The 13,475-nt window shown below is 34.8% G+C and overlaps 1 protein-coding gene across 25 annotated transcripts in view; it reads right to left on the reverse strand.

Moving 5' to 3' along the window:
* LOC123550510 (golgin subfamily B member 1-like) overlaps nt 1-13,475 on the reverse strand; it is a 111,467-nt gene that overhangs the window by 11,226 nt on the left and 86,766 nt on the right. For 21 of the 25 annotated variants that reach the window (XM_053545814.1, XM_053545811.1, XM_053545810.1 and 18 more), the window contains 12 exons: nt 13,301-13,468; nt 12,773-12,940; nt 12,115-12,198; nt 11,548-11,715; nt 11,001-11,084; nt 8,707-8,874; nt 7,970-8,142; nt 7,538-7,612; nt 6,704-6,868; nt 6,296-6,398; nt 4,444-4,632; nt 1,747-1,779 (listed from right to left, as the gene is read on the reverse strand). In XM_053545814.1, the coding sequence (XP_053401789.1) occupies nt 1,747-1,779; nt 4,444-4,632; nt 6,296-6,398; nt 6,704-6,868; nt 7,538-7,612; nt 7,970-8,142; nt 8,707-8,874; nt 11,001-11,084; nt 11,548-11,715; nt 12,115-12,198; nt 12,773-12,940; nt 13,301-13,468 (1,578 nt within the window). Of the gene's footprint in view, nt 1-1,746; nt 1,780-3,982; nt 4,013-4,443; nt 4,633-6,295; nt 6,399-6,703; nt 6,869-7,537; nt 7,613-7,969; nt 8,143-8,706; nt 8,875-11,000; nt 11,085-11,547; nt 11,716-12,114; nt 12,199-12,772; nt 12,941-13,300; nt 13,469-13,475 lie in introns of all 25 variants that reach the window. The other 4 variants (XM_053545798.1, XM_053545807.1, XM_053545803.1 and 1 more) reach the window with 2 other exon arrangements.

The following is a 13,475-nucleotide window of genomic DNA, read 5'->3' on the forward strand; positions in this document are numbered from 1 at the left end:
ACTACCTTAAATGACCCTTATTAAGTCTAATAGGAAATGTTTTTATTCTTTCACCTACATCAGCCAATAACTAGATAGCAAAACAAAGTCTGACATTTATAGTATAAGGTTTTTATAACGTTCTCTTACAGAAAAAGAACTGTTCGAAAAAATGGACAGGTAACGTTCAATGTCACGTAATTAGTAAACAGCCAAGGGAAATAATTGAGCCGTGCCATGAGAAAACCAACATAGTGGGTATGCGACCAGCATGGATCCAGACCAGCCTGCGCATCCGCGCAGTCTGGTCAGGCTCCATGCTGTTCGCTTTCAAAGCCTATTACAATTAGAGAAACCGTTAGCGAACAGCATGGGTCCTGACCAGACTGCGCGGATGCGCAGGCTGGTCTGGATCCTTGCTGGTCGCATACCCACTATGTTGGTTTTCTCATGGCACGGCTCATATGTTTAAATCTTTACTGTAACATGTTTGTTTAAACGTTTTTGAATGATAAGACAATTAGCTTTTGAAATAACAATTTTGAACATCCCATGAATTCGATATTATTTAGCGAAATTTGTGCTTAAATGTTTTAGGTTAACATGGATAAACAGACATATACATCACAATAAATATGTAATACATGTACCTTTAATCACCTAAGTGCTATAATTATGTAAAGAACAAACACTTGATGAAAAGTTGCAATGAAAAGTCATTAAACACTAAAACAGAGACTCATTGATAAGTGTTGTAAGTTAATTGCTCAAGTATCAAGTGCTTAAAACCATATTGTTTAAGAGAATCAATTAACAATATCTTTCCAAGAAAAGTTTTTAAATAGACGTAACTCCTTCTGGCATTTCAAGGAAATGAAATGAAATAAAATCTATTTTGATTCTGCAAGACTAAAAAAACTAAAAATATAATGGTTGAAGGCAATACTGTTGTAACTGATCAAACAGGGGTTTCATAAAGGACCAGGAGTGGGGATTTCCAACAATTTTAGTGGTCTGAAGCCACAACTACTTTTCCAGTAGCAAATAATTTCCAATGGGAAAAACAAATTTGAAGAATTTCTGTTTTCCTTCTGAAATGTTATTCCATAGGACCTCTGACCAGGCCTAAGCTGTCTAAAACAATATACCAGTACAGGTGTAGTTCTGAAGTTTCCTACTTAAAAATGTGCATTGTCTGAGAAAATTCCTACTAGTGACAAAAGTCTTTATCTCCTAGTGGCAAGTTTTTATCTCTATCAAACAGCTAAATATCAATTTCAGGGAGAGTGGTGAGGGGTAGGACTGCGCTGCCCTGCTCCCTTTAAACCCAATGGGGAATGACTAGGAGACCCACTTCTCCTTTGCAGCTTTCACCATGTACTTCAATAATTAATGAATTCCCTGTCAAATAAAGGTGTTAAGACAGTATTGCCTTCAATCCTTAAAATTAAGCTCTTGTTCGTGAAGTTTTACAGCCAATTACAATTTACAATTGTCAAAAATATCAACAACAAAAATATAGTAAGTTGTGAAATAGAGTTCAAAAAATCTTGCAGGATAAAATATACTTTTAAGAGAAAAAAAAAACGACCGTTACATAGATACATGTTAATTAATCACAAATACATATTACTACAATTGAATTATTAACAATATCCCATGATCCTCCACTACAATTACACACTACTTTCTACAGTTAATGTTTACTATGATAGTGTACACTGTGTACATTTTCAGTTATATACATGTATATACAGCAGCCATTACCTTGTCATTGTCCAATACAGAGTCTGACAATTTCTGAAACAATTATACCCATAATGCAACTGCCAGGTACATACCCATTAACCATAATTCATAGTTGTATATGCAATATAGCCAGTATATTGGTACATATTATACACTTACTGAATGACATGCCAGTCAATAGTCAAAACTATCGCCAGAAGTTCAACGGACAGAGGGTAATAGTTTTGACTACTGACTAGCAAGTACTTTACTACATGACATCAGAAATTAATTTTAATGGTGTTGTTATTTTCATAAGTTTTACTAATTAACTCAGTAAAGATATGTTGAATATGGCCTGGTCATATAGCACAGACTATGGACTGGGAATTTATATAAGGAGTCATGTAATAATAACTTTTATACACATACACAATACCAATTACCCATAATGCATTATTTTATGCATATCCACTACCACATAATATATAAAACTAGAAACTGCAGGACATTTATAATTTTAGATAAACCAGTCTATAAAATAATATCACAATGTTCAAATGAAGAAATTTAGCACTATATGCAATAACCTAAGTGACTGCGTAATCTTTGGTTTTCTGATAATTCATGTTTTGAAGGAAGTAGTGTTTTGTCACTCCTGTGGCCTGCTTTTTATCCTAGTCAATCCTACCTTATCAGCACATTTTTCTTACAAAATGTTACAAAAATTATTAATATTTTTTTCTTATTTTCAGAAAACACTTGCCCAAACTAGGACTTTGGATAAGAAGTCCTACCTATTGAGCTATGCAGACATGTAATCTTAAGATTAAAGATTAAAGTACAGTTGAATATCGTTACCTCAATATCGGTTAGCTCGATACTCCGGTTAGCTCGATGTATTTTAGTCGGTCCCAATTTTTCTTTATATATTTTAATGTTATTATTTATCATTACCTCGATATGATTAGCTCGATATTTTGTTTAGCTCGATGAGATTTTTCAGTCCCTTCAACTTACCTGTACTGTTCTTACACCTGGTTTCGTCGATATCACAGCTTGTCAAAAATATCCATGTTTTTTGTAAGGTGTGAAAATCAACCTATTGTTGTCCCGCGATGTATTAATTATAGTTAGGATAGTTTGTGTGTTTGTTTTGTTTGTTATTATAATTAATCTTTAATCCAATTTAAATGTCAGCAAATTTGCATTTAATTCCCAGTAATTAGTCTTTTAAAACAGTGTGCAAGCGGGCAAGCGGGCAAGCTGTTTTTCCAATGTAACAATTAATTTGGATGAACTGTTTTCTGTTTGACGAGGTAAAAATCTGCCATTTAGGATTGAGTCACAATATAGGTATTTAACTGGAAAATTGTTGTTATCGAAGCACAGTCAAAATGACAACTCAACAAGGAACATTATACCGCTGCATTCAGACTTGTTTAGGGAAGGATCCGGTAACCAACCCGGGGGATACCTAGCAGCTCTACCTACCATGTTGTCAATGGGGCAGGACCCGGTAACCAACCGAATTTAGATGTTTTATTTGTCAATAAAATTTAGATCGTATTTTTGTTTTATATTATTTTTTTCCCCTTCAAACCCCACTGAAAGCAGCATGAGATGTAATGACAATATAGACGCCCTACAGAGACACAAAATTTAGTCCCAGATAGTCGATATCGTTACGTCGAACTTCGGATACGTCGATGCAATTTTTGCAGTCCCTTGAATATCGAGGTAACGGTATTTGACTGTACTGCCAAAAGATTATGTCTATAAAAAAGACAAGAAAGGAAAACAACCCAGTTAATACTCCTATAAACATGCTATTTATAGAAAGGTACAGTTACATATCATACAAGGTCAACAATACAAGACAGTTAATAGTGCATTTTTACCCAGGTGCTCGGAAAGAATCTAACACAAGGTTGTACCTACCCCTGTTGAATTCTGACAAAAATATAAAATGATTTTCATTGCAAACTTTGTTCCAACAGATTAACTAACAATGAATGATTAAAACAGTACAAGGAACATTAACCTTTAGCCTGCTGGCTGCAAGTGATTCTGCCTTTGCCACCAGGGCAGACCAAGATCAGCCTGCATGTCCATGCAGTCTGATCATGGTCTGCACTGTTTGCTATTCAGTCAGTAAATTTTCAGTAAACAACCCTTCAAATGATAAATGGTACTGCCCAAATTGAATGATGGATCAGTCCATTATAGAAATTTAGGAGGCTAAAGGTTAAACTGGAAAAGACTAACTGCTTACAAACTTATTTGCTCCATTTGCACGAGGGACCTACAACGAAGCACTATTTATTTTTTTCTTTTAAGTCATGTTACTAAAAATTCTGTAAAGTAACTTATCCAATAAAGCATTTTTTATCAGAAAAGAAAACAAAGAAAAACGAGCAAAAGCTATCATTAGTTGGTAACATGAAATACTCAATACTGAATTTATGTACTTGACCCTTTGGTCAGTCTAGGCTTGACTAAATAATTTTCGTTATCTATTTTTAGCATTCTGCTTGCAAAACTGTGTAAGTTACAGAAAACTAAATCAAAAAGCTAGCAAATGTTCTGATGACAGATACAGGGAACATAAATGGTAGGGAAAGCTCAAAGGAACATGCATACATGCAGGCATTTTTTTTAGCAAAGGTCATTTCCAACCTCTCGGAATGAATTTCAAGCAAAGGGTTACACATTTTACGTGAATCTGACACCTACAGCACGATCGGGATCCTTCAATGGTGAGCTGTGTTCAATGAGAAGATGTTTCTTGGCCTCAAGTTGAGTTTTCAGGCTATTAATAGTTTGTTCTTTACTCTCGATCTGTAGTTCGAGGGTCTGCCGGGTACCAATCTCACGTTCCAAATCACTTCGTAACCTGTGGTTATCTTTTTGTAAAGAATTTAACTGAAAATAAAAAAGATAATTTCAGTGTTAAATAAATATATTAAGTAGATAAGAACAATAACTATCACCTAGAAGTCGATAGTAAGTACTCGAATTCACTGAACTCGATTTGCAATTTTGCATCCACTTCAGAATATGGAGTATGTATTTAGACTGTAGAATAGATTATGACATATAAAACAAAAAGAAATCCCCATAAACTCTATATTCTATTATAGATGTACTTACATCACACATGCACAATAGGTCAGTACAGTATTCATTTGACCATGTGAAGAATTTCTTAACATAGGTTGTACTAGTTGAGATTACAAGAACTATAAAGATTGCTTATGCAACTTGTCAGTAATAAATAATGTTAACAACAAAAGGAATTCCATAACCTGCAATGGTGTCAAGTGATTCAGAACCAGGCATGCCATCACAACTCATGTATTGCTATTGATCATGTTTGTGACTATTAGTCATGTAATGTTGTCAAGTGATGAGTAGAGATGGTCGTGCCCAATTGTGAATGTATATAGTCATTATAGAAATAACTAAGTTAAACTGAAAGACTATGCTTAAAAACATTTCTATGCAGAGGACCTAACATCGCAATGCACTATTATTTTTCTTCTTTAATATCATTTATAAATTCTGGTAAAGTAACTTATCCATAAGCATTTTTATCAGAAAAGAAAACAAAGAAAAAAGTCAAAACTATCATTGTTTGGTAACATGAACTACTCAATACTGAATTATGACTGACCTTTGGTCAGTCTAGCTTGACTAAATAATTTTCGTTATCTATTTTGCATTCTGCTTGCAAAACTGGTAGTTACAGAAACTAATCAAAAGTAGCAAATGTTTATGACAGATACAGGGAACATAAATGTAGGAAAGCTCAAAAACATGCATACATGCAGCATTTTTTTAGCAAAGGTCATTCAACCCTGGAATAAATTTCAGCAAGGTTACACATTTTACGTGATCTGACCTACAGCACGATCGGGATCCTTAATGGTGAGCGTGTTCAATGAAAATTTCTTGGCTCAAGTGAGTTTTCAGGCTATTAATAGTTGTTCTTTACTCTCGATCGTAGGTCGAGGGTCTGCCGGACCATCACGTTCCAATATTCGTATCTGTGGTATCTTTGTAAAGAATTTACTGAAAAAAAGATATTCAGGTTAAAATAATATTTTTAAGTAGATAAAAAATTCAACGATACACCTAAGAATTCATACCGGTAAGTTCTGAATTCAAACATAAGAAAAATTACTTCCTCCATTTCAGAAAAGCTGGAATCATTCATATTTAATCTAAATATTAAATGAACAGATGTTCAAAACTTCCAAAGAATTTGTTCCAATAAACCTATTTCAAATTTAGTTTTGTTTTTACTTAAGGTCACACTGACACAATTTAGGTCATGTGACAGTTTTTCAGCTTTGACCATAGAGAAGACCATTGGTGCCTCTCTAGACATTATTTCAATCAAGTGCAGCCATCTACACAGAACTATCAAACTTCCACCAGCCAGCTTGATGGCCTTGTCATATAAATAAGTCTTTATCCCAAAATGAGTTTCAAAACCTCAGATGGTAAAAGTCAAGTGATTCAAAACGGTCAACCTTGTTCATACCACCAATGTGTAATTTGGTATGTAGAAATGCAGTTATACCTGACTATTAAGCTGCTGTATGTTGTCAATGTTGAGTTTGAGTCTGTTATGAAGATCCTCTATTGTAGCCATCTTGCTCGACATTTCCTGGTCTTGTTCCATTCTGAAACATAATAACTTAAGCATCATACGACTGTACTTATAATTTTATAAACATCTGAAAGGTCAAGATAAATAATGCTGTCATACTTATTTAATTTGCTTTTTAGGATACCTTTCCAAAAAAAAATATTAAAGGGATTTCAGGCACAAATTTCATATTTGAATGAACAATTACTTCATAGTATCAATTTTAACAAGATTAATCAGAGGTGGAAGATGAAATGATTTCAGACACAATGTCAAAATCATCAGAGAGCATATGCCTGGCCTTGAGGGTCCCTAAAATGCTACAGTAAATAAACTTACTCATGTTCCTCTAGCCTGGACCTGAGTTGGTTGAGGAGAACTTGCTGGTGTGAGCTGTGATTCTGTAGAGCTTTAAATCTCTCTGCCTCATTACGTCTCTCGTCCAGCTCAATTTTCATCTTGTTGTTCTGTTTCTGATACTTGTTGATCTGTTCCAACATTTGTCTGCAACACACAATGTTAAAACATGCTTGAAACATTTACAATAACAAAATTTCAAATGATTTTTCCACACATACTAGTAGTTAATGTAACAAAGTGAAATATTCATAAAGTACTCTAGTTATACATATTCATAAAGTACTCTAGTTATACATATTCATAAAGTACTCTAGTTATACATATTCATAAAGTACTCCATATTCATAAAGTACTCTATGTTATACATATTCATAAAGTACTCAAGTTATACATATTCATAAAGTACTCAAGTTATACATATTTATCAAGTATTCTATTTATACATATTCATAAAATACTCAAGTTATACATACTCATAAAGTACTCTAGTTATACATATTACTTTAAAACCATCAATATTTGATGTTCAACAAAGAAGAGTATTACAAAGGGTACAGTGAAACACGGCTCATTTAAGTATCCACAGCTCAAGCACCCTTGCTCACTTCAGCAATTCCTACAGTCTCAGCCATTTTCCTTATATTTGGCAAAGTTTGCATGTTATAAAAAGACTACCTCATCATTTTCTTTTTGCATTGTTGAAGAACAAATTATGTTGTATTAAGAGATCATCTGACACCACTTTTGCCCTTTCCTTAGGTGGTCTCTTAATACAAGTCATAGTATACTTTTAAATGTATATAAATGACTTACTCTTTTTCAGCTGTGAGCTGCATGATGGCTTTACTTTGTTCTCTGATTTTGTTCCCCAATTTCTCGTTTGCATGCCTGAAAATAATGTACAGAAATATTACAAAACTTGAAAACTAGGTCTCTGACAAAAGTTGTATCCCAAGACCAGTTTTCGAAGTCAGTTTTATAACCCTGAATCCAGAATAGCCTCCGCATTTAAGGCAAATCTGACATGTCCATTGGTGGCCATGTTTTTAATAAAGCAGAATGGAGGAATGTGGTAGACAGTAGCCTAAGGAACATTTACCTAAAACTGGTTTGAAATTTCACAAATGTAACTTTTGGTCGATTCAACCTAACAATGACAGGCAAGCAATCAGAAAGCAACGTCTTGTCCGTGGGGCACTAAACCTAGATAAGAATGAAACCTATGCCTAGTTTGCAACAACTTACTTCTGTTCCTGTACCCAGGTGTTGACATTCTGCACAACCAGTTCACTCTCTTTGTGCAGTCTGTCCCCATTTGTTCTTGACTCTTCCAGGGCCATTCTCAACCCTTTTATCTCCTCATTTGCACTGTGGTAGTTATGTCTCATCAACTCAAGTTCCGACAGTAACTTCTCAGACTGAAATTATATATTTTCAGATATAAATATTAATATAACTCCATGTATCATTTTCTCAATAAAAGACTGACATTCTATAAATCAGAGGATAAATACTGTAAAATTATTTAATTTCGTAGGCACGAAATTTCGTGGTTTTGGCCAAAACGGCAATTTCGTAGGGATATGAATTTGTGGATTTCATCTTTTGAACATAAAATGAATGGGAATTTTACTTGTTCATTGGCATTAAATTTCGTGGATTGACTCAACCATGAAATCCACAAAAAATTAGTCCCCCACGAATATTAGTGATTTCACAGTACTTTTAACAAGCCAGTCTGTCCTTCATTCAGAAATCATTTTGTAAACCAGGTAGCCATTGAAACAAATACTGCTTCATGTAATGCACGTTTCAATCACACAGTTTTGTAGCTCTTGGCATAAGTTCTTATGCAACTACACACATCTAGGTTCTAGAAATGTAACTTTTATAACAATTACAATTAATTTCATTCAGAAAATTAAGAAATTATTGTTTAGAGCTAAAATCATGAAACCTTTACAGAAAAAAAATATACTCACATCATTACACTTGGCTTTGTATTTTTCTTGTAAGGCACTGAGTTCAACTTTGACAACTACTAATTCTTCCTCCTTTGCAGAGAGCTCCTGAAGACCTTGGCGGTTCCTGTCCTGGGACGTGATCACTTCCTGTTGCAGGTCATTGTACTTCATCTCGAAATTTTGGAGCTAAAATTTAAGATTTTAAATATGAGTAATTAACAAATGATACTGTTAAACCTGCCTCAACAGCCACTTGTATTGACCAATCACTTGGCTTAAGCATCCTACTTTACAAACTAACATTTATTCTAATTTTAACTTGTCTTAAGCGGTCAACTGCCTTAAGCAGCCATGTAGTGTCACTCCCTTGGGTGGCTGCTTTAAAACAGTTACACTATAAATAAACAAGAGGACCATCATGGTCCTGAATCGCTCACCTCTTCCCACATGACCCAGTTTTGAGTATGACGTCGTTTTTTCTATTATTTGACATAGTGACCTAGTTTTTGAGCTCATGTGACCCAGTTTTGAACTTGACCTAGATATTATCAAGATGAAAATTCTGACCAATTTTCATGAAGATTCATTGAAAAATATGGTCTCTAGAGAGGTCACAAGGTTTTTCTATTATTTGACCTATTGACCTAGTTTTCGAAGGTATGTGACCCTGTTTTGAACTTTACCTAGATATCATCAAGGTGAACATTCTCACTAATTTTCATGAAGATCTCATGAAAAATATGGCCTCTAGAGAGGTCACAAGGTTTTTCTATTTTTATACCTACTGGCCTAGTTTTTAGCCGCACGTCACCCAGTTTCGAAATTGACCTAGATGTCATCAAGGTGAACATTCAGATCAATTTTCATGAAGATCCATTGAAAAATATGGCCTCTAGAGAGGTCAAAAGATTTTAATAATTTTAGACCTACTGACCTAGTTTTTGACCACAGTTGACCCAGTTTCAAACTTGACCTAGATACCATCAAGATGAACATTCAGACCAACTTTCATACAGATCCCATGAAAAGTATGGCCTCTAGAGAGGTCACAAGGTTTTTTTTATTATTTGACCTACTGACCTAGTTTTTGACCGCACATAACCCTGTTTCGAACTTGACCTAGATATCATCAAGATGAACATTCAGACCAATTTTCATACAGATCCCATGAAAAATATGGCCTTTAGAGAGGTCACAAGGTTTTTCTATTATTTGACCTACTGACCTAGTTTTTGAAGGCACGTGACCCAGTTTCGAACTTGACCTAGATATCATCAAGATGAACACTCAGACCAACTTTCATACTGATCCCATGAAAAATATGGCCTCTAGAGAGGTCACAAGGTTTTTCTATTTTTAGACCTACTGACCTAGTTTTAGAAGGCACGTGACCCAGTTTCGAACTTGACCTAGATATCACCAAGGTGAATATTCTGACCAATTTTCATGAAGATCTTGTGAAATATATGGCCTCTAGAGAGGTCACAAGGTGTTTCTATTTTTAGACCTACTGACCTAGTTTTTGACTGCACGTGACCCAGTTTCAAACTTGACCTAGATTATCATCAAGATGAACATTCAGACCAACTTTCATACAGATCCCATGCAAAAAATGGCCTTTAGAGAGGTCACAAGGTTTTTCTATTATTTGACCTACTGACCTAGTTTTTGATGGCACGTGACCCACTTTCGAACCTGACCTAGATATCATCAAGGAGAACGTTCTGACCAATTTTCATGAAGATCTTTTGAAATATATGGCCTCTAGAGAGGTCACAAGGTTTTTCTATTTTTAGACCTGCTGACCTAGTTTTAGAAGGCACGTGACCCAGTTTCGAACTTGACCTAGATATCATCAAGGTGAATATTCTGACCAATTTTCATGAAGATCTTGTGAAATATATGGCCTCTAGAGAGGTCACAAGGTTTTTCTATTTTTAGACCTACTGACCTAGTTTTTGACGACACGTCACCCAGTTTGGAACTTGACCTAGATATCATCAAGGTGAACATTCTGACCAACTTTCATAAAGATCCCATGAAAAATGTGACCTCTAGAGTGGTCACAAGCAAAAGTTTACGGACGGACACACGCACGGACGGACGACGGACACCGCGCGATCACAAAAGCTCACCTTGTCACTTTGTGACAGGTTAGCTAAAAATGCAAATTACCGAACAGATGACAAGTACTGAAATACAGATTACTTAAACAGCAATAACAGAAGTAAAAACATTAAAACTGAAACCAAACATGTAGCACTGTCAAGTGGCAGAATTGGACAAATCCATATCACAACAAATGATTTTACCTCACTCTCGGAGACTCGGTTGATGTCTTGCATCTTCTTCAACTCTTGCTTCAGCTGATGTACTTTCTGTTCATAACTGCTCAACTGTAACAATAAACAACACATATTTTAAAAAGTTAAACAGGAAAATAGAAACAGGCATTAATCTCTGTCAGTCATCTAAATTCCAACACCAACATTTTGATCTATTTTCAATTTTTTAAGCAGCTGGATCTGAATCTTGAATAACAAGAAGCACTGGTTAATCAAATGAAAATTTCCACTGATTCCAAACTGCTGAAAACTTACAACCAGTAGCAACAATGAGACAGACTAAAGCAATTTTTAGCTTCTGGCCTTGTCCTTAAAAATCCTGTTTATTGCTCAAAATAAGTCACTTCACCAGTTTGAACCCTAGGAGAGGTCATGCCCCAGGCTTCCTCATTAGGTAGCACTGTTGACTTTTAATTTTGAAGTATGGGACTGGTCAAAATACTTCAATCTTCTATACAAAAATTATATAATCTATTACAACTCTATCAAAGGGAGGTAAATCCTGAAAGCTTACATCTTCAGACATTGCCTGGTTCTGTTGCTGTGTTCGAGAGAACTCAGTCCTCAGCATGGCCACTTGCTGTGACTTGTCCCCAAGCTGTTCCATAGATTCCTTGTGGTTACCCTGCACTGTGGTCAGCTGTACCTTCATGTCATGTAACCGTTCTTCATTGTCCATCAACTGAAAATTTCGTAAATATTTAACTCTTGTTGTTTTCAATGTTCTCAAACATAGAGGTAACCCAAAATATGAATCTAGGTGAGAATTGAAAATGACTATTTGAGAACGATATCAAAAGACATGATATATGTATAGCGATTTTTTTTGTATTCTTCATAAAAAATGTAAAATCGTTTAATTTTGCTGTATTCCTATTTTCAAAAAAGGGCATTTCATGGAGAGATGAAATTTAAAGACTTTTTTTTTGCTGCAATGATAGAACCCATAATGTTTCCAAGAAGTATTAATATTTTTAAAGTAATTTAATTTCACATATTGTAATTTTCTCTTGTGTTTACCACAAAAGGATCTTATACACTTGTAGATGCTAACGGATACTAATTTTGGTCGTTGTTTTACCTGAGCATGAGCCTTTCTGTAGTTATCTTGACTTCTTTCAAGGTCTGCTTGCAACTGCTGTAATGTTTCTTCATATCTCGAAATCTGAAATTCATACACATAATCTTCAACAACAAGTCTTCACATACATAAACAAATCAACAAAGAATTGAAATAATTTTCCATGTGTTTTTATGGCAAATCTACAGGATCTGTCACACAACTGAAACACTTCATAAAATCATTCAACTGCAAAAAGTACAGTCAAGGTCACCGTGAAGCATGGAAAAAGTGGCCATGGTTTACAACTGGCCTCTCGTAACTAAACTGTTCTGTATGTAAGTTAGCAAAAAGAAAATAACGTGACCATTCATGCAGTTTATAATATAGTTTTGGCAGCATTTTTAGATTCTTCAACAACCTATAAAGGTTACTCAGAATATGGTTTTTATCTTCATCTCATGGTATGAAAAAATCCAATGAAATGAAAAAAAAAAACATACTTGAATTTTCTGTGTATCATAAAATCAAATGGTTGAAAAAATTGTTTACATTTATAAGTCGCGCCAACAACAACAAAACTCTTTTGTAGAGCAATATTCAGACCCACTTTCTAAATGATTAAACCCCCCCCCCAACAGACCCATCCCCTTGCAGCATATTTTCTTAATAAACTGACCTCTTGTTGATGAAGAACTGACTGTTTCTGTTGTTGCTGAAGATTCATTCTAGCTACGTGTAACTGTCCGTCCCTCTCGGCAATATCTTCCTTCAGTTTCTGAATACGTTTACTCTCGTCTTCAATATTGTCTCTCAATTTCTTCACCAATTCTTCCTTCTCCAACAACTGTAAGGGAAACAATGTATATTACATATAAGTACTGTGTATATAATCTGAAAGACATATTTCCTCCTAAATTTGTTCAATCATAAAATTTAACCTCAAATGCCATTTAAGTGGCAATAACTTCGTAGCTTTGCTCAATATGACCTTTGCATTAACACAGCAATTCATAAATTTTCAAATGCTTAAATAGCAGATAGATGGGACTCTTATCTGCTTACTGAGACTTAACTTCATGGATAGAGGCTATCATTAAATCCATGAGAACTTGTCCCCCTTAGACAATGATTTTAAAGTAAATGTGTATGTTTTATGGTAATTTATCATTATTTATCATATAAAATGAGAGCACAATATATATACCTTGTTGGAAAGATCTTTAATATCTTTCTGGTTAGTTTCTAGTGTATCTTCCAGGTCAGAGTTTGTCTGACGAACGCTATGTAGCTGGCGGCCAGTTTCTTGGTGACGGTCTCGCTCGGCACGAAGCTCAGTTTGCAACTGTGTTAATATGGCATCTTGTTGTTCAACCTGATAA

The sequence above is a fragment of the Mercenaria mercenaria genome, chromosome 6, assembly GCF_021730395.1.
Source record: "Mercenaria mercenaria strain notata chromosome 6, MADL_Memer_1, whole genome shotgun sequence".
NCBI classification, from domain to species: Eukaryota; Metazoa; Mollusca; class Bivalvia; order Venerida; family Veneridae; genus Mercenaria; species Mercenaria mercenaria.